The 26,576-nt window shown below is 45.0% G+C and overlaps 1 protein-coding gene across 1 annotated transcript in view; it reads left to right on the top strand.

The window, feature by feature from the left end:
• Window positions 1-26,576, top strand: part of SCN5A (sodium voltage-gated channel alpha subunit 5) — a 317,379-nt gene that overhangs the window by 265,205 nt on the left and 25,598 nt on the right. Inside the window, exons 21-22 of the mRNA XM_090047773.1 lie at window positions 1,004-1,177; window positions 25,715-25,837. Coding sequence (XP_089903899.1) covers window positions 1,004-1,177; window positions 25,715-25,837 — 297 coding nt within the window. The remainder of the gene's footprint in view (window positions 1-1,003; window positions 1,178-25,714; window positions 25,838-26,576) is intronic.

Raw genomic sequence — 26,576 nt, 5'->3', positions numbered from 1 at the left:
GAAAAAGACAACAGGTGTAAAAATACCTGGGAATGCAGCTAAGTTCCATTTTAGATGAGAACAAATATTAGGTTCAGAATATGTGTCCCAGATTAAACTAATAAAGCACTGTATTCACCAAAGAAGTAGTTCAGCTTCCACGGCTTTGTGCAGACTGGGTCAGGCACAAGACATAAAGAAATGAATACCCACCTCTTAAAAACCTCCTCATTCTGGTCATTGACTTAGAAGAAGAAGGAAAAATTACTTGAGCAGAATATTTGTACCTGTCTGAAATATGATTACTGAATCTGGCCTGGAAAACAAAGGTGCTTAAACGCATGCTCAGTCATCCCATTCCCACTAAATAAGTGACGTAAGTTTGTGTTCAACTTGAGATCAGTGGGAGTTTGCTATATGCCTAGAGTTAAGTGCATGCTTAAATTCCTTGCTGGATCCATGAATTGGTTGCACCTTTGCAATTCCTTTAAGGACAATGGGATGCTGTTGGGGTAGAAATGAGCCTGGACAACTGTTCTAGAAATCATGGAAAAGACACCTTTTATTAAACAGAGTGATCCAGGAGAACATTTCAGAAGAACCTGCCAGCCCCTCACTATCTAAACATTTTTCAAATGAGAGTAATTTATTTTGTGCTATGTTTGGTTGATTATTTTTAATCAAAAGGAAAAAGTGCTGATTTTCAAAAGCATGTGAAGGTATTTGGGAGCAGAACTCCCATTGGCACGAATATAACATTCATACTTCCAGTCTCCCTGTATTTATAGCCGGCTCACCCAGAAGAAATAGCCCCATTATGTAAATAATTATATCTCCACTTGCACAACTAGACACAATTTTAAATATCTTCATAATGAGCAGATGCATTAGGGGAAGCTGCCATTTAACATATACTTTAGCTGTGACTTCACATCAAACAAGGCTACACGTGCAGAACAGAGCACTACCATTTGCCACCGTAGTACTGCAGAGCTTATTGCAAATCAGTGCTTTGTACTTCCAGGCATTTGAAGATATCTACCTTGAAGAACGAAAAAACATTAAAATCATGTTGGAATATGCTGACAAAATGTTCACCTACATCTTTGTCCTGGAGATGCTTTTGAAATGGGTGGCTTATGGCTTCAAAAAGTATTTCACCAATGCCTGGTGTTGGCTTGATTTCCTCATCGTAGATGTAAGTATCACTTTGGAAATACTATGTTCCTTGTGTTGGATTATATAGCTTACAAGAGCTTTCTGTTCCCTCTGGCAGTTCTTGCACTTGCAAAGTCAGAGGCATCACTCTGAGTGTAAAGATCAACCTGACGTAAACCTAGAAGTAAATGGTAAGATTTAGCGTGTGACTGAGAAGTCTCAGGAATTAATGAGCTGAAATGGAAAACAGCTTTGTATCATTATGAGAAGGTGTTACCCTGCTAATTTAAGTCACACTCCATTTTCACCTCTCGGGGCTCACTCTTTCTCCTAGCATTTCCCATCTCATTCCACATGCCAGTTTAGCACAAGGTCTGGTTACCTCTGACTGTGCTGCACATGACCTCGGCACACAAGTCTTTCAGCAGATTAGAGAAGCTATCCTTGGCATGGCTTCCTAGGGAGGCTGCCAGAGATGTATAACGAGATGTTCGGCACCATCTCCCAAGAATTTAAAAGTGAAGGAGTCCAAGAGACGAAGATACAAAGTGTTTCCTTCTGCTGAAATGGGGTCACCATTACAGTCTTATAAAATAATCCAATTCCTTCATACCTTTGAATACTGAAAATTGCCATTCTTAGTTCCCTTGAGAGGGCAAACATTAAAAGTAAACAGAAAGGCAGAATAAGGACCAATCTCACACTACAAAAATGTTGTTGGATCCATATTTATATTAATTGTTCCTCAAAAATTCAGAGGGCTGGGAGTGCCGGTAGATGCCAGATGTGAAAACTGTAAACATCAGAGTGCTTGGATGTAGGGTTTTAGCCCTTACTTCTATTTATGAACATGACTGTTGAATTAATTAAAGGCTAGGATCACTGTGCTTGAAGTGTCTTTCTGTGAGATGGACAGGAGCAGCTTATTACATTCTAACAGTAATGGCTTAACACAGGCATTTTTCTCTTTGACACCATCTTTTATTAGCTTGATGTATTGGTGTCAAATGCTAGGGATGCTCTGCACACAAGTGTCATTAATTTAATCTCTCATAAATGATGTTTTCCTATTTTACACCTGAACCTCAAGTCTAGGGATGACATTTTCTTTGGCCTCAGTCCAGAAAAGCACTTCACTGGCACTACTCATATGGTTAAAATTATATATATATATATATATATATATGCATAAGTGCATTGCTGGATTAGAGCCTTTGGCTGCATCCAGATGTTCATTTCTACCAGAAGAAATTTCTACCAGGAGCTGGACTGTACAGAAGTTCCTCTAGCCCCATAGATGGAGAGCTTCCCAGGCTTCCCAGATCCACTGCCACCCTTAGGGGAGCCCATTAATTAACAGCCTACTCTCTCCCAGTCTGGGAAGGAGGTAGGCTGTCAAGTGCAGTTGGAAGCTGCTGAAACCCTTCCAGTTCTACCCTGCAAGAGAATAGCCCTTGATCCTTGCACTTCTCTGGGATGACCCAGAGGAGTATAGGGAGAGGTGGGGAGCACTCAGCCACTGTAGCCACACTCTCGGGGCACCTATACACAAGGAGTGAGGCTGCTCCGATGCGCTGTAATTACAGCACATCAGAGCAGGCCTGATTAATTGAGTCCGTTGGAGCGTGGTAATTACCATTCTCCAGCAGACTCCAACATCTCATGTATCAGTGTCCCTGTGCTTAAAAATGGCAGCAGGGCGCTTTAACTAAAGCTTGTCAAATGAGCTTTAGTTAAAGTGACCCAGCCACCATTTTTAAGCAGGGGGGAACACTGATACACAAGGTGCTGTTGGAGCTTCTCTAATTAAAGCACCCCCGCCTGCACACTCCCAGAGCACATGTATAAATGCCCTGGGAGCTTTGCACAGGGGCATGGCAGCCTGCCCCCACCCCCCACCGCACTGTTCTGGGTTGACTCAGGGTCATGCAGGGTGAGGTGGGGGTATTTCACCACGGTGGCAAGGCTCCCGACGCAGCAGCCTGCCTCCCCCTGCCCTGTGCTGTCACCTGGGCAGCAAGGGGAAGTCAGCAAGTTGGGAGCGGGACTTAGGGAAAACCTCCACATGCCAGGCTCCCAGCCGCACTGGCTTTTCCATTACCACCCCCACCACTCAGCTGAGCAGCAGGGAAGGAGCAAAGGGAAGCTGAAGGGGCTAGGCACCAGGCTTGAGAGGTTTCCCCCAAGCCCAGCTCCTGGCCCCTCTGGCTTTTACATCTCTGCCCCCACAGCTTAACTGAGGGGCAAGGGGAAGCTAGCATGGTGGAGAGCCAGGCCTGCAAACCTAGCTTCTAGCCACGCTGGCTTTTCAAACACCAACCCTGCCACTCTGCTGAGCAGAGCAGGGAGACTAGGGGAAGCTGGCTAGAGTTCAGGCTCTCAGTGCAGATGTTCAGTCTCCTGGGAGAAACTCTCCCTGGAGACATTTAATTCAGGTTGTTCCTGGGTTATTTTTCTAATGGAATGGCCATTTTTGCTCTGGGAGAAAAAGCCTGAATGTCTGAATGCACACTTTTGTTTTCTAGTGGAAGAACAGTGATTTTCCCAGTAAAAACTGAATATCTGTACATGGCTTTTGAGAGCAACCCAGAGCTTTAATGAATTGATTTTTTAAATCAATACATAAATCATAAATCTTAAATTATACTCCTCTCTCTTCCTCATGCTCTCAGTTAGTTAAAGTGACTTTAATGCTATTAAAGGGAAAGAATGTATTTTTCACATGATATTTTTCACATTTTTCAGCATGGTCTAGTGATCTCAGCCCATGCTTGGAGCCACTAACTTCAGAGGCATCATCTCACCTCTGACAATTACTCCCATATGTGGCTCTGGTCAAATCACATAATGTTATCCAAATGGTTTCTCCATTTGCATGAATGGAGCTAATAGGAATTACCTGCCATAGCTCCTGGGCAGTCAAGGGCCTGATGGTTATAGTGCTGATGTTTGTAATAGTCTTTTGAAGGGGAGAAGTGTCACTTGAGTGCTAAACATTCTCAGTACTATGAATAAGAGGTCTTGGTAACAAGAACAGCAAGTCAGTATGCAAAATGCATTGAAACTATTTGGCACTAATATTATACTTCATTATAAACAGCTTCAAGTGAGTCCACAAATGTTATAAATACATAGAGTGTGGCATTTAATTATTACCGAAGGGGCACAAGTTAATATACAAAACCTCCATTTACAAAATACCCTTGAATGGGCAGATGTAGAACCAGAATCTCACTTTACTCACTGAAAAACTACAAATTGTTCATGAGCATCATACTGGTATTCAAAATTCGAGCTGCAGTGGCTCACTGCACACGTGCAACCATTTATCATCTATGCTTTCCAGTTGTTTCAGTGTAACTCTTTAAATTGGGTTTCTGGTGTGTGACGAGTTCCAAATTTGCAAATATTCTCTAATGTTCACATAAAACTTAATTTTTATTAGCACTTCTGTCAATAAAGTAGCTCATGAAAACCTGGAAGGGAAGTGAACGTAAAGAAACATAAAGCAAATACATTATTAAAGCAAATTGTTGCAGAAATGTTTTGAGGTACTTATCCAAATCTGTGACAGACCTTTGACACTAATTTGTGCCTTTGGAAAAGCAAACACTATCTCATAATTGTACATTACTAAAGTAGATTCTGGATTGCAAATCCCAGACATTAAAAATACACAATAATCTACTAACAGAAAGCTATTTTCGCTAGCTATAGAATCCCTGCAGGATGATCTCTGATAATGGACCTCATTCTACCTCAGAGAAATGTGTCAATTTAGCAAAAGGATAAAACAGGGCTTTTAAGCTCATTGCAATACAATAAGATCATGTTAACAGTACCACAACAGGCTTGAGTGGGGTGGGGCAGGGGGAAGATTGTAACTAGAGAAATGTGTGCTCATTAAAACTAAGGACTGGTAGGAAAGCCCCCATTGTGAATCTGCTTGAATACCACACATGCTTACCAAAGATATACACTTATACAAGAAGTCGCCTGCCTAGCAATTTGCAAGTGTACTGCTAAGAGAAGGCCAGTCTGTTCCAATCCATATCAGCACAGTGAATAGTGATGCTTTTATGCCCAGGAAGCAGGGTGATAGATTTGTAAACCCATGGTTATGATCAAGCATGAAAATGTGAAGAGGTGGTAGCGTGTCTGAAGCTTGAATGGACCTGACTATCACTGTCATTTGCACCAGAGAGAAGAAAACAGTCATGCACAAGTACCTGAGGATATACATGCAGGCAGTTACAAAAGAAGAGCCATTTGCCAAACATACATACAAATGAAATTCTGTCTACACACACAGAGCAGCTTAAACTAGGAGCATGAACATGGCCAAAGCTAGGAGCTGTGTGGAATTCAAGCTGGCTGTTATGAGAGCTGTTTTGAGCAGATTCAACCAGCTATGTGGTCTGATATCCAGAAGGAGCTGGGATCTAATACAAACCCTAGGTTAGGTAACTCTGATCTCTTGCCCAATCTCTGTTGATACTGGTTAAGTCATTCCATTACTGGCTGGTTCAGAAAAGGTGGCAACCTAGAGCTTGATATCATACCAGCCATGGAGGTCTTCATTCAATAACTTTGGTGCTAACCACCCCCAAGGGGTCTTTATATACATCAGACAAGGGTGGAGGGGTGAGAATAGAATACTTGGGGAAGAGGAGCGATCGCTCTCATCTACTTCTAACATGCTCAGTAAGAAAAAGAAAGCAGTCACTTTTTCTGCTTGTTTGCAGTTCGTTCAGAAAAAACCTTGAGTATACCAGCCTGGCCATGCAACCTTCAGCCATCTTTAGGAGATCATTGACCAGTCAGCACCAATGCAGCTTCTGTGTTTTAGTTGTGAATTAACTGTGGTGAAAAACTACAGGCTCTGTGATAACTGAAGACATTGCCTCTGTCAAAGGTGTTTCCTTGAGCAAGGAGCTTGCAGTCTCTTGTCTGAGACTTGTTCATTTGGGTATTGACAGGCTTCTCCAACAACATTCCCAGTGCATTACATATCTACGAGGGCTGTGTGAAGCTTCAGCCCCGATTCGATTCGGCGGAGGTTCGGCCCGATTCGGTCGCCAAATCTCTGAGTCTGAATCAAATCAGGAGACCCTTTAATCTTTCTGAATTGAATCAGAACCCTCCAAATCAATTCGGAGAGATTCGGAAAGATTTGGAGATTCGGACATAGATACAGTTTTTAAATGTTTTTTCTACATACCTCTAGGTACCAGGTGGCTTGTGAACGCTGTGGTGCTGGGGCATCCCACGGGAGTGCGGGGGGCTCCCCAGTATGCTTGGCAGCAGACTTGGAAGTAGACCAGAAGCACTTCTAGTCCCATCAGGGAGTGTACTGCCCCCCCCCCCATAGACCCGTCTGGCTCAGTGGCTGGTGCCTCCTGGGTCTGCGGGAGCAGCCAGGGTCCCCCCGTGGCTGATCGCCAAGTTGGGGAGAGGTTGGGGGGGGCCCCCAGTGCACTCCCCAGCAGACCGGGAAGTGGACCAGAAGTACTTCCGGTCCATTTCTGGGTTCGCCGCCAAGCACGTGGGGGCCCCCCTGCTTCATCCACCCCAGCACTGCAGCATTCACAAGCCAGTTGGTACCTCAAGGTACGTAGAAAAAACATTTAAAACTGTGTCTATGGCCGAATCGCTGGTTCTCCAAATCAGCATCGAATCTTCAGATTCAGTTTCGGACAAATCAAATCGGGACAGTGATCCAAATCAAATAATCAAATCACTGTCCCCTATTCAGGCTGAATCCAAACTGAATATGGCCCATTTTGCACACCCCTAATATATATTGCAGTCTCGAGGGAAAGGGATCTAACACACAGCTCATAACCATCTCCCCCTCTAGATCCCCACTGAATGTTGCCTACTGAAATTCCACCCTGGAGAGCACACGAAGCAGCACCAAACTCCCCCTGTGCCTAAAGAAGGGATTTTGTACCTGAAAGCTTGCAAAAAACAATTTTTCTAACTATTTAGTCGCTCTAATAAATGATATCACATTTACCCAAAGAACCTCGTCAGCAAAGGGAATTGTAGAGCACCTGTTTGGCTAACTCAGAGGTAGATAGTCCATTCCTGTTAGGAGGGATATATCTGCAAAATAGTTTGGAAACCTGGTAGAGCAAGAAAACTTGACAGAGACAAACTCATTGGATTATTCAGGTTAGTTACTTGGACAGGTGCACTAATAGGAATTTTATGACATATAATAAATTAAATGCAATAAAATAAATATGGGAATAAAATAAAACATAGTCCATTCCCTGGCTCAAAAAAATTATATCCAAGGAATTGTATCCCTTTTTTATTGAGTGGAGACATAACAGAATGTGCTTTGGCTGTTTGCACTGATGTGAGTCACTTAGAGACTTATATTTCCTTGGGAACAACTTTCTCTAATGGCACTACCTGTGTGTTAGTCTGAAAGCTGTTGCTGGGTGGTCTCTTCTCCGTTGAAGCATTGTTTTCACTAACTGCTTAAACCATGGAACATTACCCTTTCCAAAATATGAGCAGCTTCATGGAACATGCTTCTTCTAAGATTTCGACATCGAACTTGCAATGCCTGACTGCCCTGGGAAGTAGAAAAATAACAACCCCTGTTTTGACAGTAGCAACTTAAAGCTTACTTGCCATCCCCAATTGAGAACTAAACTGAATAATGCCTTCACGTTGTGTTGTCATGTCTTTAAGTGACAATTAAAAACTGCGGTAAATATGGCTTTTGATTACTTTAATTGTTTTCTATATTTGTATTCCCTGTTGATTAGGGATGTGATTTCTGCTTGCTTTTCCAGCAATTGCATTATCTGCTGTAATCAGTTGCTCCCAAACAACAGCAAAACCCAGTTTGTATTGTTTGGAAATTATCTTCAAAACGTGTTCAATCTCACTTTTGGTATGAAAAGCATACGAGTGGCGGATATAGAGTGAGCTAAAGGAAAAGCAGTAAGAGCTTTCAAAGGGAGGAGTCTGAGTAAGCAAATCTGTGAATGCTGGCTGAAAGTTATTGAAAAGCCACAGGTTATAACGAAACATTATTTCTTCAGAGCAAAATTAGCAATCTTTTAACATTCCAGTTCTGCTGTAACTCTTCTCAGACCGCTCCAAGCTGACTAATGAAGACCTGCCCCAGAGAGCATACAGTCTGGAGCCTTGTCTTTAACAGGAGAAAAGGCATGTTCTTACCATGTGTTAGTTAACGCATTGTAATAAATAAGGTAAAAAGCTAGCAGTGACAAGACAGCCATAGTTTTAACATATGTTAGCAGGCCAAAGTAAAATGCAAGATTTGCCCTCCAATGTTTGGCTCAACCTGTTAAACTGTGAACGCTACAAACAACCTTGTCTTCTCTCGTATTAGAGGGACATTGTAGCTGTGATTGGCCCAGGAACCAGGCGAAAGGCAAGGATTTGTGTGGGTGATACCTTTTTTGGACCGACTGCACAGTTGGGATAGACTTACACAAGCTTATGAATACAATGCTTAGGTTTTCACCTCTTGTTAGATACCACATTACTACTGTGAAGTCAGAACACTGCTCTTTCCTGAAAGAGGACACAGCCTAGGAATTAGCTGAGGCTTAGCAGGTGGACTACGCAGACACATAAGTTGTGGTTGGGAAGTTGAGAGGGAGGATAAACAACGAGCTGAGACTAGGAAAGGAGAAGGCATAGCTCCCCACTTGCCGGCACAATGCCAAATAGTAGTGACTTGCAGGTCTCATACTTTCATAGTTTCTAGGTCGGAAGGGACCTGAGTAGATCATCTAGTCCAACCCCCTGCCATGGCAGGAAAGAGTACATCTAACCTCCTCTTAAACACCCCCAGGGTAGGAGCCTGCACCACTTCCCTTGGAAGTTGGTTCCAGATCCTAGCCGCCCTGACCGTGAAGTCGCGCCTCCTGATATCTAACCTAAACCTACCCTCTGCCAGCTTGTGACCCTTATTCCTGGTCACTCCTGGCGGTGCTCGGGGGAACAGTGACTCCCCCAGTGCCTGCTGGTCCCCCCTGACTAGTTTATAACAGGCCACGAGATCCCCCCTCAGCCTTCTCTTTTGGAGGCTGAGGTCCCGTAGCCTCTCCTCATAGGGCCTGCCCTGTTGTCCCCTGATCATGTGAGTGGCCTCCTCTGGACCCTCTCCATGTTGTCCACATCCCTCTTGAAGTGTGGCGCCCAGAACTGGACGCAGTACTCCAGCTACAGCCTGACCAGTGCCGCATAGAGGGGGAGGATCACCTCCTTGGACCTGCTCGAGATGCATCTGTGGATGCATGACAAGGTGGGGTTGGCCTTCCTGACTGCCTCCCCACACTGCCAGCCCATGTTCATCTTGGAGTCAATGATGACCCCCAGATCCCTTTCTGTCTCCGTGCTGACAGGAGGGGAGTTCCCCAACCTGTAGGTATGGTGCCGGTTGTTCCTCCCCAGGTGCATCACCTTGCACTTGTCTGTGTTGAAACCCATCCTATTCTCATCCGCCCACCCTTGTAACCTGTCTAGGTCTGATTGTAGCCTGTTGCATCCTTCCAGTGTGCCCACGTCCCCCCACATCTTAGTGTCATCAGCAGATTCTAACAGGGTGCTTTTTACCACCTCGTCCAAATCACTGATGAAGATGTTGAACAGTGCGGGCCCAAGGACCGAGCCCTGGGGGACCCCACTGCCCACGTCCTTCCAGGGTGAGAAGGACTCATCCACTACCACCCTCTGGTGTGGCCCTCCAGCCAGTTGGTGACCCATTTGACTGTGTGGGTGTCTACACCACAGCCCCCCAGTTTCTTAATGAGAACGGGGTGAGAGGCAGTGTCAAAAGCCTTCCGGAAGTCCAGGAAGACTACGTCCACTGCTACCCCTGTGTCTAACGATCTGGTGATCTGATCGTAAAAGGCCACCAGGTTGGTCTGACAGGACCTGCCACTGATGAACCCGTGTTGGTTGCCTCTAAGCATGCAGTCCCGTGCTGGCCCTTCCTAGATGTGTGCCAGCATAATTTTCTCGAACAGCTTGCCTAGGATCATGGTAAGACTAACCGGCCTATAGTTTCCCGGGTCTTCCCTCCTGCCTTTTTTGAAGATGGGGACCACATTGGCCCTCTTCCAGTCCTCCAGTACCTCACCAGAGCACCACGAGTGCTCGTACAGCCATGCCCAGGGACTTGCAATGACCTCGGCCAGTTCCTTTAGAACTCTAGGGTGGAGATCATCCGGACCGGCTGACTTAATATGTCCAACCCCTCCAGAAGCTCCCTAACTAAATCCTCGCTAACCCATGGCCCAGGTGTGCCTCCCCCGGGGCCCGAGCGGGGCCCAGCAGGGAGGTGGCTGTTCTGGTCCCTACTTAGGAAGACGGAGGCAAAGAAATGGTTAAACATGTTGGCCTTGCCGTCTGGTGTGACAACCAAGTTTCCCATCGCATCCTGCAAGGGCCCCACATTACCCGGGACCTTCTTTTTACCCCCATGTATTTATAAAAGGACTTCTTATTGTCCTTAATCTGGGAAGCTAGTCTCAGTTCCATCTCTGCCTTGGCCTTCCTAACCGCCCCCCTACATCCCCAAGCAACTACAGAATAGTCCTCCCTGGTGATGACCCCTTCTTTCCATTGGGTGTAAGCCTCCTTTTTAGCAAGGAGACATTCCTGGATGCTTTTGGTGAGCCACAGAGGCTTGTGTGCTCTCCTGCTCCCTTTGATCCTCATTGGGATTACCTTCCTTTGGGCTTGGAGGATCGTCTCCTTAAGGAGTGACCACTCTCCTTGGACACCTGGCTCCCCTCCCCTCCGGGACCTCAGTGCTTCTCCACCTATCCTCCTTAGCTCGTTGAAGTTTGCCCTCCTAAAATCTAGGTTCGCTGCCTTACTGCATGCCTTTGCCACCTTGCGCTGGATGGTGAATTCCAGCAGGCGTTGATCGCTGTCGCCCAGGTGGTCAAGCACCGGCAGCCCCCTCACCAGGTCATCACCCGTGGCCAGCACTAGGTCCAACAAGGCGTCCCCCCTGGTGGGGCTGTGCACCTCCTGGGTTAGATGGAGGTCCTGCACTCTGGCCAAGAATCTACGTGAGCGGTCAGACCTGGCTGACTGCTCTTCCCAGCAGATGTCCGGGAAATTCAGGTCCCCCATGACTACCACATCCTTAGCCTTCACTACCTCCGTGAGCTGACCCAAGAATTCCTGGTCAAGCTCTTCTCCCTGGTTGGGAGGTCTGTAGTAGACTCCCACCGTTAAGTCCCTTTTCCCTCGATTGCCTTGTACCCTAACCCAAAGCACTTCGGAGTGCCCCTCCTCTGACTCCTTGCTAATTGACGAGGATGTGTATTCCTCCTTAATGTAGAGTGCCATGCCCCCGCCTCTCCTTCCTATCCTGTCCCTCCTGTACAGCCTATAGCCCTTGACATTGACTGCCCAATCATGCGTTTCGTCCCACCACATTTCTGTAATCCCCACTATGTCCGGGCTGGTGCCAGCCAGCAGAAGGGTGAGTTCCTCCTGCTTGTTGCCCATACTATGAGCGTTTGTGTAGAGGCATTTGAGGCCTCCTGTGGGTGTGTGTACTGACCCCCTAGTCCCAGTGTTACCCTGGCCCCTATCTCTTACCTGTTTATTCGCTTCTCTCATTGGTCTGGGCTGGGCTGTAGTTGTTGGTGCTGTTTGGTCTGGCAGTCTGCTGTTTCCTCTGCCCTCATCTACCCCTTCCCCCAACGAGCCTAGTTTAAAGCCCGCCGGAGGAGGTCCGCCAACCTAGAAGAGAACACACGCTTACCTTTAGGGGAAACGTGGAGCCCGTCCCATCCCAGCATTTCTCTCGTCGTGGCTGAGGAAGCCAAAGCCCTTCTCGAAGCACCATTCCTGTAGCCGCCAGTTGGTCTCCATGGTGCACGTTTCATACCGACTGCCTCGTCCACTCACTGGCAGGATAGAAGAGGAGACCACCTCTGCGCCCATCTCCTTCAGCACGCACCCCAGAGCTAGTAGAAGTAGGTTTGACAAAGGATTTAATGAGGGGTCACCTTGGCAAATTATCCTGAAGTTACTCTTCCTACCTATCAAGAAGACCCTGGCTCTGAGCACAAGAATGGTTAATAGCTTGGCCAGTCAACAGAGACTCAGTCGGGTGGAGAGAGTGGGAGTGGGCGAGCAGGGTAAGCTTCAGTAGATGACATGACCTTTGAGGGTCCTTCTAGCCTTATGGTTATGTGACAAGGCTGTCACTGTGCAGAGCGTAGCTGAATACTCAACCTTATTTTAAAGTAAAGACATTCTTTTAACTTTTTATTCCAACAGAGAAACCAAAAAGGTCCAACCCCATGGTTCTGAACATTTCCAGATGCTCGCTCGTCCCCCAGCCAGAGCTGGTTTTATATAACATATAACGTGCTGTGAAAAGACATGTTTCAAAGTGAAAAGGTGACTTGGGAGGGGCTGACCTAAACTTTGAAAATTGGTTATGAGGGAGAACTGAATATCAATAAGGTGGCTGTGCCTTCCCTGCCGTGATGCTATGTGAGCTCCCAGGGAATGATCACTAGGCCTGCCCTCACAAATGAGTTGAGCTTTATTGTTTGATTCTCAAGCTGTCTGCCTTGGGAATTCGCTGTTGCTGTTAGAAAAGCCTGAGCAGGTGTAAAGGAGGTGACAAAGATTAAGAGAACAACTAGACACAGAAAGCTTCTTCTGGCAAACAGTGGGAAACAATTAGAGTGCAGAACTGATTTATTTAAAAGCACTTCATCCAACAAGAGTGGCACATGCTGTTTACAACAGGGCTGCTCTCTGATCAGGAAATGTTGCCTTGAAAGGCATGGGCATGTTAAATAATGAAGTATCTGAGAACATGGAATGATAAGAAAGTTCATGGCCTTAGCTTGAGTATTATTGAGGGGTGAAGGGAGGGGAAACCTCAGTAGATTTTAAAAAAACCCATAGGAATGCCTCATTGAATCTGTTTATTCAAAACGCTTTGGTTCCAGTTCTTGAGATGGGACTTCTGGGCGGTAGGAAAGTGAGTATTGTTGTTTCTGGTGTTGTGCATTACCTCCTCCATCATAGGAGAGGCCCTCTTGTGCTCGGTGCTGTGCAAACACAAAAGACATCATAATTGCATTAAACAGCCGGAAGTTTCTTTACTGAGACAGAAGGTGTGTCCAGATGAGAGCACGCGGACTCTCGGCACTGTCTGCAGTGCCACAAACCCATCTGCGGTGCTGCAAACCACATGCGCTGCACATGCACATGCACATGTTCACTGCATGGGGTTTTTTTACACTGGGATCACTTTTATGCCCATAATTACCTGATTAGCAGGTATAATCAAGCCATTTTACCACTTAGAAATTTAGGGCTAGATCCTATTCTACCTATTAGGTGCCTGAGCCAAATCCTATCCCACCAGTCTAAGTATGTTCCTTTTCTACCCTGCTGAACATTAGCACGTTGGCAGAATATTAACACATCTACTTTTGTAACATACCATCTTCCTAGCCTTCAAACTAACTTACAAAAATAGCAAATAGAGGGAGAATCCACCTACATTTTTCAGGGATGTGAGCATGGTGGGATAGGATTTCGCTCGGGCACCTAATAGGTAGAATAGGATCTAGCCCTAAATTTCAAAGTGGTAAGAATGGCACTGGAACAATCAAAATAGATTGATAGCTTTTCTTTAAATCTGGGATGCTGCACTGATGCTCCAGAAGGCTGGATACTGGAAGAAATACCAACTAGGCTAAAGAGCTGTACGTTTTCCACATAAGGATATTGTGAAAGTTGCAGTTAAGATTCCACAAAAATTTCCCCATTGTGCTCCCTAGTTTTGCCTCACTCATGATATTCTCAAACACTTCTTTGGGGGTATAATCTTTCTTATGTTTAAAGCAATGGGAGCAGGACCAGGACCCATAGACAAATGATGATTAGAGTACAGACATATGAACAACACACTGAGGTATAATATGTGGGGGGAGCTTTTCCACATTTCTCAAGTACTACATTTACCCTAATCCAAAACTACTCTGAATTTAAGACAATACCCCAGTGACTAGAATCTAGACTTTCCATTCTAGACATGGAAAAATGATTAATTTGTTACAATTTTCCATGTCTAGAATCTAATTCTTGGGGCATCGTAATACATTTGATCACCCCACTGGAAAGTGGGATAAGCAGTGGCGGGGCATGGGAAGGGGAGGGGGCGGCAAGTGGTGGTGGGATAGGCATCAGGAGAGTCAAGTAGCTTGACCCCTGCGCTTTGCCTCCTGTACCCACCTCTTGCCCCCCAGCTGCCTACCCCTCCCAGTGCCTGCTCCCACGGTGTTTGTATCCCCTGCTCCACCTGCCCCCTCCATGCCTGTACCCCCTGATATTTCCTGCCGCCCACAGTGCCTGCACCCCTGAGCACTTGTCCCATCCATTGCTTACCCTCCCCCACTGCCTGGCCCGCCGCCACCACCTGCCCCCTGGGTGGGTACCACTTGACACAGGGGCAAGATGCACAAAGCACATGCTGGCTCTGGCCTCAGCCAGGACGTGCAGCAGGTGTTGCAGGTTTGGCAGCTTCAGCCCTGAACCTGGACCTGGGGCCTGAGGTGCCACCATGGGTGTGAGCCCAGGCTCAGAGCTGGAGCCACAAGCACTGCCCTCCCCCAGCCCTCCCCCAACATGTACTCACAGGTCAAATTAGGGGCTCCCCCTCCCCTGAATGCTGAATGGGGAAAAAGCCTTTGCCTTGGATTCTAGTAAGTAGAGTGACTATTGGCATGAACACTCTTACCCCATGGTATGTGGAAGGTAAACCTTTGTTACTTACCCTTCTTGTACGGAAGGCTAACCTCCTGCATTTTAGCTTTCACTACCCCAAGGTAAGAGCAGACACATGGGTAGTTAGCACAGATCAGATCAAATGCAATAAAACCTTGCCCTTTCTATACCACAGTAAATTATTCATGCGGTTTTATCCTTAGCCTCCTATTTGTGCCTTTGAAAGTCTGCCCTAAAGCTTTTCTCTCCTGGGACTCAGCCTACAGGCTAAATGTATAGAGATTTTGTCAGTAAAATGCATTTAGCCATTTTTGATTTGCAACAACAAAAAAGTGCTTTTCCCACATAAACTGAAGTTTCAAGAACAACTCAGAAATGATGACTTTAGGTGCTTGAATTCAATCCAGCCATCCTTTTCTCTATGCACAATTAATACCAGGTGCACTTTTGCACCTGCAATTATTTGTGGGTACACTTTGTCATTTAGACATCTGACCGCCTGGGTAAGGTATATGAGATATACAAGTGAGACTAATTAAACTTAGGCAAACTGTGGGAACAGCATTGTGCCTGCAGTTATTTCTGGGTACAAACAGTAGTTATGTAAAGGAAGGTGGGGTTTTAAAAATTCAGCCCTTGACTTTTTTAGCCCACTCAGGGCATCTCAGTGAGAAGCAGGCTCTTTCCAAGTGTGAAAAGAATATTACGCTAGCATCTGACACTTGTACAGTCCTTGCCATTTGACAATCTGAAAGTACCTTACAATCTTTAATGAATTAAGTTGCATTATGTGCCTGTGAGATAATTAATTGTGTCAGAATCATAGCTGATAAAATTGAAGCACAGGCAGGAGCTAGGTAATTTAACTAATGTCACATAAGAAGTATCTGGACAAACCCAAGACAAAACCCAGACTTTACTGCCTCCAGTCCTGTAGAGTTTTAGGAGACTTAGGAGCACTTATGATCCCCAAATACCACAGCCTTCAGTTGGGGAACCCGCTTACCTCCCACTACTCAGATTTTATATCAAAGGAGAGTGGCATAGATGGAATATATATCCTGGTAGATCTTTTAGAAGGACATTTCCCAAAATAGGGAGACCAACCCCAAGTGAGCCCCAAGCCCTATAGAGCCCCTGTTTCCTCCAACTTTGCAATTACCCCATGTGCCCACAATTAAGAGGGCGAGGTTTTACCATGGCTCAGACTCTGCACGATAACTGTCCCCATTCCTCGAGCAAGGGAAAACTAAACTGTGGCAACTTATGCCTGTTTCATTTCAGGGTACATTGTCTTAATTTAGTTCTCACCACAGGGTAAAAGAGGCACAAAGAGAGTTATCTCAAGCATCTGAAGTTAGGCATAGCCCACGCTTGGGCCCACGCTTGGTACCAACCCATGTCTGGCCCATCAGTTGAAACTCACCTAAGCAAACAGAAAGACCTTGCTTGGGCTCTCCCTTTCAGTGCATTGGTCTGTTTTGATTTACTTGAATTTGTTGAAAGACTTGTTCTTAGACATCACATCTAATGAGCCTTCATCAATAACTATGAAGTGATACATTTTTTGATCCCTGAAAGGCAGTTCCAAACAAAAGTAAATGACCCTCCGTTCAAATCTGCCTGTAGGGGCTAGAGGTACATTTTGGGTCACTGAATCCAGCGGGTATCAGGTGCTAGAAACTCTTACATAAAGATATCAAGCTTCATCTTAAAACTAGATAGATTTTTCTGCTCCCACTACTCCTATTGGAAGCCTGTTCCAGAACGTCACTTCTCTTATGATTAGGAGCCTTTATGTAATCTCCAGTTAAAATTTGAATTTATCTCCATTTATTCTGGCACCAACCTTACCCTTTAGATTAAATCAGGGGTGTCAAACTCACATGGGGCTGCAAACTGGACCACAGGTCAGATCCAGCCTGGGACATGGGGGCAGCTGCCATGGCCACTGTGGCAACAGCAGGTCTGGAGGCAGCAAGGGATTCAGAGGGGTCCTGTGGTAGGCCCAGAGGTGGCAAGGAGTCCAAGGAAGGGGTCCAGCAATGGTGGAAGGGGTCCGGCAGCCACAGGAGTCTGGGGGCATCAGTAAGCCCAGGGATGCAACAAGGGTTTGGGAGCAGCCACAGCAGCAAACCAACTTGCCATCAATGACCATGGCCAACAGGACCAAAGTGGTGGGTCACACCCCCAACATCCAGTAGTCTGCCAGTAGCGCAGTGGGCTAGATAGAGAAGCTCTGAAGGCTGGATCCACCTGTTCATTAAACACCCTTGACTTCAGCTGATGTCAGATTAATAACTGCTTATCACTTCTGTAAAAGCTGCCCATCTGACTACTGGAGTGCAGCACGATGCCATGGCCAAGACCTATGTGTACACGTTACTGATGTGTTGTTAAAAAATCTAAAGTGTCTGTGTATGTGGCTGTGAGCACTAAGGATTAGAAGGCAATCCCTCAGCTGATATAAACTGTCACGGGTCCTTGTTTAAAATAGTATGAGATTATGTAATTGAAGACCGTATTAGCAGATATGCACAGAAAGTGGGCCCATTAAGTTGACAGAGGAAGCCTTAATTCTAGTGTTTACAAACTTGAGGGCTTCACTTTGCAACAGCCTTGACATCCCCGCTTTGCAGGGTCTTTCTTTTCCCTAAAGAATGTAATATAAACATATGCAGCATGGGTCCATGAAGTGCACTCCTTAAAATTACTGGGCAAATAATTAAGGAAATAAATTCAGCTTACCTAATGTTACTTGTGATGACGATGCAGGGTTTGTGTTGGACAAAATGCATATACAGCACCTACCACCGTGGGGACTCCGTTATTGTTCAGTGGGATGCAAATAAGAAGCTGTATTTGTCATCTAACAAACACTACAATAGCCTTTTAAATACTAAATTGGAAAGCCGTGGCAAGCAATGAAAGAAAGTTTAATTAATTGACTCCGAGGCAATAAATATTTTCCAGTCAAATATCCATTATTACTGGACTCTCACAATGATTTAATTCAGACATTTACCTCACCAGAAGCAGCTTGGTGCTAACTTTAAATATTTGTTAGTCAAGCTACTTATTTTTCAGAGCCTGGTACCAATATTCAAGCTCTGTTGAATTCATTGATCCTTCTTGCTGTTGTCCTGGAAAGATGTGCAGATATTTTACAGAGAGATGTTCTGGGTACATGCTGTTCATTCAGCAGACCCCAAGAAATGATGTATCTTTTCCTTTAAAAACCCAATACATGAGTACGATAATCACTGGGGATTTCAAGAGCTGGCACTTCAAGTGGTTAATTGAGAAACAAGATTTTGAAAGTATGGAGTATTTTGTTTGGTTTGGAAGAAAAGAAAATGAAGGTTTTGTTAAACAGCTGCTGATGGGACAGTGATGGGGTTAGAGCATCTGTGTATTTACCTGACGCGAGGGGATTTGAGCCCTGATAGGGTTGACATCTGAAACCGACTTCCTCTCACTTTGAGTTATGTCATCCTGCTCAGCGGGGGAAATCTATAGAGATAAAACTGTTCATGGTCAATGAACGCAAGAAGCAGGTGCAACAAACTTCCCTAAATGCTAGGATTAGAGGGAGCTCAACAACAACGGCCTTTCTAAACAACATGAAAGAAGCCAAGGTGGAGCAGGCGACATTGGGCATATTTTTGTCTGAAGGCCTGGAGCGTTATTGGAAAACTTACCAGTGACTTTGAGCCGGATACTTCATGCTGCCCATTTCAGGAGCAGTGTCCATGGAACAAATGTTAGGAAAACTTTAACAGTGCTTGCGCTGACCTTTGGTTTGGCTGAACTGAGATGAACTGGGGCCTGAACCAGATAAAGGAAGGAAAAGTCCTTTGCATAGAAACTCAGTCCACAGCCTTACTCATGCAGAGCAACGTACCTAGAATCTCCCTGTGTGAAGACCTGGCCCCGCCGAAGTCAATGGGAGGTCTTTTCATTGATGTCTGTAGCACCAGCATTTCATTAGCAGACATAGTTAGCCGTGTTAGTCTGAAGTTAGGCGGAAGGCAGGATAAGCATCTACTTTTAGGCTAAGTACAGACATTCAAAGAGTCTGAGGCTGAATCGATTTAATCTTTTCAGGTTTCTCTAAACTGTGTAGATTGAACAAATAAGAAAGTGAACTGATATTCACTTTTCAAACAGGAAAGGCAGCCAGGCCCCTGCAGTGGCCCATACCAGTAGCTGGGGGCCCTAGAGCACTTTTCCCAGATTGCAGGTCATTGCAGACAGCCAGGAACTGGGCAATTTTTGTTTCTCCCCCCAGCCACACCTACTCCTCAGCCTCCAGGCTGGCTAAGGAAGGGCTGGGGGAGAAAAACCCACCCCATGGTGCGGCAGCAGACCCTGAGTCGGGAGTAGCCCAGCACAGGGGTGGAAAGGGGAAGCCTGAACTGGGGGCTTTACTCTGCCCTCCCGGAGTTGGGAGCCAGGAGTGGGGCTGGACTCGCCTGTCCACACACCCTCTTCAGCCTCCAGGTTGGCTGAAACGGGGGAGCCAAGCCCTGGTGCAGGCTTCTCTCCCCTACCACCCCTCACGTGGTCCAGGAGAGGTTGTGGCAGCAGGACTCCAGTGTTGCTTCTGGTTCCTGGCTCCCAGGGGCAGAGCCAAGTCCCAGTGCAGGCTTCCCTTTCCCTCCACCCCACCAAAGCCAGGCTGGAGGCCGAGGAGGAGGTGTGGCTGGGGGACTTCACCCCCTCTTCTTGCTCCCAGCTCTGGGGGGTGGAGCCAAGCCCCAGTACAGGCTTCTCTGCCCCCCAGCTGGCCGGGAGGCTGCCCAAAGAGCATGGCTGGGGGATAGAGCCAAACCCTTCCCCTCCTTTCCCTCCCCATCCCCACACCAGGCTGCATGTGGCTAGGGGACCCGTGCCAGGTTGGAGGGATGGCATCCCCCCACCTCCCTCCTCAGCCAGCCAGAGGAGTGATAGCGCTCCAGCTAGGAAGCAGAGAGGTAGGGCAGACCCTGCTCTGCTAGAGCAGGCAGCACAGCCCAGGGCTGCAAAGCATCTTGGGATGCTGGGGGACTGTGAGCAAGCTTGAACCAGGAAGGGATCAGGGACAAAAGTTCCAGAAACTGGTTTGACTTAAATCAGTTAAGCCTGGCACTACATCCCTCCAGATTTCTCTTAAACCAGTTTCAGGCATTTTGAAAGCGGTTTAAGTGCACTGCATTTCTGTTCTGTTACGGGTTTAAACCTGTTTCTGGTCAATTAAACTGGTTTGTGTGTGACTTTTGTCTCTAGCCGTGTAGGCTAACTAAATCAGAGATGTTCTGTAAGCAGAGGGCTTACTTCATCAGATCTGCAAAGGGCCTGCAGGAAGCAGAGCTACTAAGTAGAAGGCACCGATGAGAATAGAAAGGGTAGGGAAGGGGAGAGGAAAAAAGAGGGGGCACTGGTTGCCTAAAAGGAACAGGAAATTCCAGTGAAGACAATGTGCATTTGGGGGAGCGGAAGCATTAACCTGATGCCACTTTTCTTGTTCAGCTGCTTCATAATCCCACGCATCCATTTTTATAATTCACCATTGTTTTACACCTGGAATATGCAGCATGCTTCTAGCATCAGTGTGGCAGCATCCTAAGCAGGATTTCTTCCCTTCCATGTCACTCTATCTGCCTGTATCTGTGTTAACTGACTGGGATTCAGGGAAGAGCAATGAAAATGGAGGCTAGAAAGATTAAGACATCCTGGAAAAATAACTAAACTGCCTCATAAAAAAATGCTGACATCCTTCTTCCATTTTTACATGATATCTACTTAGGGAAAGCACCTGAACAGCCTACATTAAGAGACATATGTTGCCTAAGTAAAATCTGAGTAGGAGCGGGGGTGTGGGACAAAGTTGAAGCAACTAGTAAATAGGAACGTGAAAACAGGTGATAAATTGTGTGACCACCAATGAGGGACAGGAGGGGTGTGCTGCAGGACAACATAGCAAAAAGCAACTGGATTAAATTAAGTAAAAGAAACTTTAGACTGAATATCTGGGTAAATGTCCTAAGCCCAAGATCAGTTAGGTTCTGGAAAAATACCTGTTGGAAATGCCAGAAGCAAAAATGCCTTGCAAATTAAAATAATTAAAGAAAGAAAGAAGACTAGACAAAACTCCACAGCCTACATAGCAGAAGGCAAGCCTGCATTGTCAGATGCTACAGACTAGCTACCTTGGATACCTTTAAAACCTCCTATAATAACTGAATGCCTTGACACGTGTTCTGTATGTACCCTCGCAACACTGCAGATGGGAAACTGAGGCCCTGGAAAAATAAGATCATTTTCTTTTCCAAAGAGAACTAAACACTACATTGGGACTTAGGCAGGATTCAGAAGCCTAGGTCCCAAATTATGATCCTGAAAACCCCTGCTTGGCTGTCACCCGACTATAGGTATTTATGCTCCATACGTGCCTTACTTTTGTCATTCAAAGTCCCCTGAGAGCCTACAATCCTGCCTCTTCACAGTCGCATAAGCTGTGTGGTCCTCACAGGACGGAGCACCTACCTCATGCCCAGACCCCACTGGGATCCAGTCATTTGTTCGCCTGAATCCCGTGAGCAGCTTATTCTAGTGGATATTCACTGAGAAAGCCTGATGCCTGCTGAAAGGATCAGGATGAGGATGTAATGCAGTCACAACTTTCTTCTGAAAGGTAACCAGGAGTGGTGGTTAAAGACTTACCCAGACTGTGAGAAACTCTCTGTCTTCCTTGAAGACGGTTGTAATGATCATTCATGAAGCTGTTCTGGGATGGGATACTCTCTACCCCTCCTGCGGGAAGAAAAGGTAGAATTTAGCATTCACTTCCAGAAAGAGAGTGCATGACTCTCTAGCCTAGTGGGTAAAGCACTCATCTGGGCAGAGAAGACCTGGGCAGTTTATGTATTTTATTTAAAACAGTCACAGGGCTATAATAGCTCCACAGGATTCAAGCAAGTTCCCTGTTGTCACAGCATTGTGTGGTTTCCAACTGTATTTTTCCCTAGAAAAGCATATAGAGGAAATATCACAGGACTAAGAAAGACATACAATATTGTTAAAATCGGGACTTACATTCTTTCTAAAGGAGGTTTCTGGATTCAGTCGGGATATGGCAATGAGTCCGACATAACACAGAACATAAAGCAATGTGCTATCAAGGCTTTGGACGTCACAAGCTTGAGACAAAAAACATAACATTAAGAAAATGCTGACTTGCCCTTTTGCCACAGCTATGTGGGGCAGTCAGTACTGATTTTGAAAGCTGCTTGATTTTTTTTTTTAAAATAGTTTTCCGGGTCACATTTAATCAAGTCCAAACAGCAAAGTCTCTGTTGTAGTGATTTTCCTATAAATAAAGTTTGACAGGAAGAAATCAAATACCTTTGAAATCAACAGTAGAGTATTTAGACAAGTTGTCTCGAACTAAGGACTGACTCCAGCCTTGTAAATCATTGCCAAATATCACACGGCTTCACAGCTTAATCCTCTGAATAGATATCTAATACTGTGTAAATCTGTTGTCAGGAGGACAGCAGCACCTGTGATGTATTTCAGAGTGACATTTATGGGACTCAAGAGAAAATGGTAACCCGCTCTGAATTGAAGGCCGGTCTTACAGGATTTGAACAAGGCACCTTCTACTCTGAGTGGAGGCTGAGCTGTGGCACATAAATCAGGAACTGGGGGAAGAAGTGTGTAAAGCACATGTCTGGAAAGCCGGAAGCCCTGTCAAAAGTGCTGTCTCTAAATCATGCAGGGTAAAAGATAATAGGAAGAAGGGCCTTCGTTGTATGGCATTTGAATCATTTTATTTAAAAAATGCAAAGGGCTGACCTGTGACTGTGTTTTGGTATTTTGGCACCCACCTGCAGCCACCCCTTCTTCCCAGCGGGCCTTGGTTGACAGAGAGCTCCAGGAATCTGCAGGGCGAGTGCCATTATCAGCATTAAACTCTCCATAGGTCAAAGGAATATATATCATAATGGAACCTTTTATATAAGGAATATGTCCATCATGTCATGTTACAATTCAAAGGGAGAGCAATTAAATAGCTACAGTGTATGGCTAGGTACAGACATTCAAAAAGCCCAAGGCAGAACTGATCTAAGTTACGTGGCTTTCTGTAAGTGGCATAGTTTAGATCCATAGTAAACAGGACACACTTTTTGCAGGGAGCAAATCTTAGACTGGGTTCTGCCATTTCAAAACCAGCCTATGTGTACTGAACTTCTGTTCTGTTACAGGTATAGACTGGTTTCTGATCACTCATATCCATATAAGTGCAATGTCTGTACCTGACCTATATGTACAGTGAATATACAGCCAGTGCTATGGGCCAAACCCTACAGCCTTTTCTCCTTATTTAGGTAGTTTTCTCCTTATGGTCCCTAGGAGGGACAAACAAAGATTGTGCATTTTGCTTGCACAGTAATGCAGCCTAAATACATAGATTTAATTTACAAGAATAAGAGATACTATAAAACTAGTAGTGTATACAGAAATATATATATATAATATATATATATATATGCATGTGTGTGTGCACATGTACCTGTCTGTGTGCATATATATAGGCGTAAGAAAAGAAAGAATGCTTGGTAATATGGTGTAGTCTGAGATTTTCTTGACCACAAGAGTAACAAATGGTAACAAGGCTACCAGGCTATACACAGCATTTCAAAAATGCATCAGTAGAAGCTTGGTATCAAGTTACCACTAATCCATTTCAGAAATGTTAGAGAGGTTTGAAAATGTTTTAGCAATGCCATTTTTCATTTACCTTCCACCTGTAATAGCCTGGTGGCCATATTTAATTGCAAGTAGCAGCAGAAATATATCACTGAAATATCTCTTTATGCATGTGAAACCGATAAAAATCATCTGTCATAAAATAGCTTTTCTCTGCACAACACTGTCATAGTTTAAAGTCTCAGGGATATTTCAGGGGGAAAAGAAATGGGGTGCCCCAGTGGTAAATTAGAAATCTCACTTGTCTAAAATTCCCTGGGTGTCAGACCTTAAACCCAGCTTAGCTGTCCAGGCTATAAACATGTTATAATGTACTCATCACTACCCATCAGTCCCTGGAGCTGGGGCCAGTGAGGTGAGTTAGCACGTTGCACCATGTTAAAGAGTGCATCAGTAGTCAGTGCTCCATGGTCTATTCCAGAGTTTCTTCTAAGAGAGCTACCCCAAATATACCAACTAAGGATCTGGTCTATTGTGTCTGTCCTGGGCATAGTGACTCCAGGAGCTGCTGCCATAATGCTGGTTGTCACTAAAATATCATACAAAAATGTATAAATCATTAAAAATATTGAGTGTGTTGCGCACAGATGTTTAGACATCAGTACTGCCTACTCCAGTTTGCATAGTTAAATGAATATACTTTGAGAAGAATGGACTATGCAATGATTAGGACAATAGTTTGGGGTCTGAGAGACCTGGGGTGAAATTTCTGCCCTAAGAGCCTAAATACCTTTGTGAGACTGGGCCTTAATCTCTGTGAGCCTCGATCCTCTGGACACCACTTCCCTCCATCACAGGTTTGTTGCAAAGATAGATGAATCTATTCAAAACTGGGAAGCTCTCAAATCCTATGATATTGAGGGGGAGGAGCATACAAATACCTCCAGACAGGTGGGAGCAAGGGATTTGCTGGGAGAAACAGTATGCACAGGAATGTAGCAGAGAAAAGATTATAAAAGATGGGATGGAAATGAATCCATCGAAGTCAGAGAGACGCTCACAGTGCCAGGGAACAATTTCCTTTTCACACAGTGGTCAGTAAGAATTGAAGCTGTGACTACTGACTGTGGGATGTATAACCATTTACTCCATGTATTTTTCCTCTGACCAGTAATCTCAAATTCCATTCAATCTGCACAGATTTCAGTTGTTTGCCTGATAGCATCAGTTCTTGATTATGACGAGCTGGGCGCTATGAAATCTCTCAGAACACTGAGGGCTTTGCGGCCTCTCCGAGCCTTATCCAGATTTGAAAGCATAAGGGTAAGGGTATCTTTTAGTGTCTATGAAGTGTTCAGTTTTAATGCCAAATACCTGATCACTTTTCTTTACAGGGAAATAATATTGAGTCTTCTCTTTTAGGTGCTGCCCAGAGAGCTGGACCACAGCAAAAAACAAGCAAACTGTGAATTGAAAAAATCATATACACAGTTCCTTTAAAGAGCCTAATAACCTCAGAGCCAATGGCAATTCAGAAGGAAATTTTAAATTGGCAATGGTGTTATCCAGTTAAAATGTTTATCATGGCAACATTAAGATTTTTGACCCTTTTGGTAAATGATAGGATCTTGCAGAACGATCCACCTGGAAAGCCATGAATACAGCATGTATATAACATCCTATTTTCCATCATGGGAAATGCACCCACACTTCCGTAAGTTGTAAAATAAACTAAAATGTTGATGCTATTAAGCAGCCATGCTCTTTTTTTTTTCTTTCCTGCCTGCTTAACACCCACTGCTGTTCCTAGGAGCGCTGTATTCTTGGCTGGAGGGAAAAAGATACCCTTAGAAATCATTTAGGTACCTTTTCAATGAGTTGGCATTAAGCTGGAAACAAAGGCTCTGTTCTCTGGAAAGAACTGTGGATATATGTGGATGCTAAAACACTGTTTTTTTCCTTCATTATTCTAATACTACAGGTTCTGACTACAGCTTTTCTTCGTCATTCCATTAACAGGCTTTTTCTTTGCAGGTAGGAGAGGCAGAAGAGAAGCCAAATGGCAGGAATGTGCTAATAGTTTGGACTTTTGCTTTGTGTCTCCATTCAGGTCTCTTTAATAAGCCTCATAGCTAATACACTTGGATACTCCGAAATGGGTCCCATTAAATCCCTTAGGACCCTCCGGGCTCTGAGACCATTAAGAGCATTGTCACGATTTGAAGGGATGAGGGTAAGAGGAAATAAAGCAACCGTCGAAGCCCCTTGTGTGACCATCAAGCATGTCAAAGGGCAATATTTCATTTGGTTTTGTTTTCATTGAGACTGCAAAAGGACACGAATGAAAATGCTGTGTCAAAAAAAAAATCCCTCTGTTGTCTTGACTGCAGTAGCATAGCTACAGCTTTTACTCTCTGGTGGATGTCCTGATAAGCTAATCCCGCTGCATAACTTATCCTGCTGTGTTTAAAACCCTGCTTTTTGACTGAGGGAACATCTGGCTAACAGTGACCTCTCAATTATGAAGCACATCAGGGGAAATGATTCTGCTATGGGTTTGCTCCCTGCTTTCAAATTGTATTAAAATTAGAGAGGGTGGGAAAGTTCTCAAGGACTTTTTCACTTACAATGAAAATGAACATTAAAGGCATTAGAAACATGGAAAACAAATGAGCAAATGCAACATTTTTTTTTCCTTTGATACATTTCAATCTTACCATGGAATGCCAGGATTAGCATCGTAACCAAGTGACTTAACGCTTATCGTTGTATTTTGTTTGTATGCCTGTCTTCTTCCTTTCACATTTTCTTGCATGAGCACCCGTTTGTGCATGTTTCGCATAGCAAGTATGTTTGACAATGTAGACCTGTGTTTTCTTTACTTAACTATTCTATCATGCTTGACTAGCAAATGATGTGAACTGCCTTCTGTACTAGCCAAAGTTAATACTGATTATGTAAATCCAATGGCA

Source organism: Crocodylus siamensis, chromosome 5 (assembly GCF_052110815.1).
Source record: "Crocodylus siamensis isolate JL-2025a chromosome 5, ASM5211081v1, whole genome shotgun sequence".
NCBI classification, from domain to species: Eukaryota; Metazoa; Chordata; order Crocodylia; family Crocodylidae; genus Crocodylus; species Crocodylus siamensis.
Note: the sequence above shows the minus strand (reverse complement) of the source record. Positions and strands in the feature narration are given on the sequence as shown.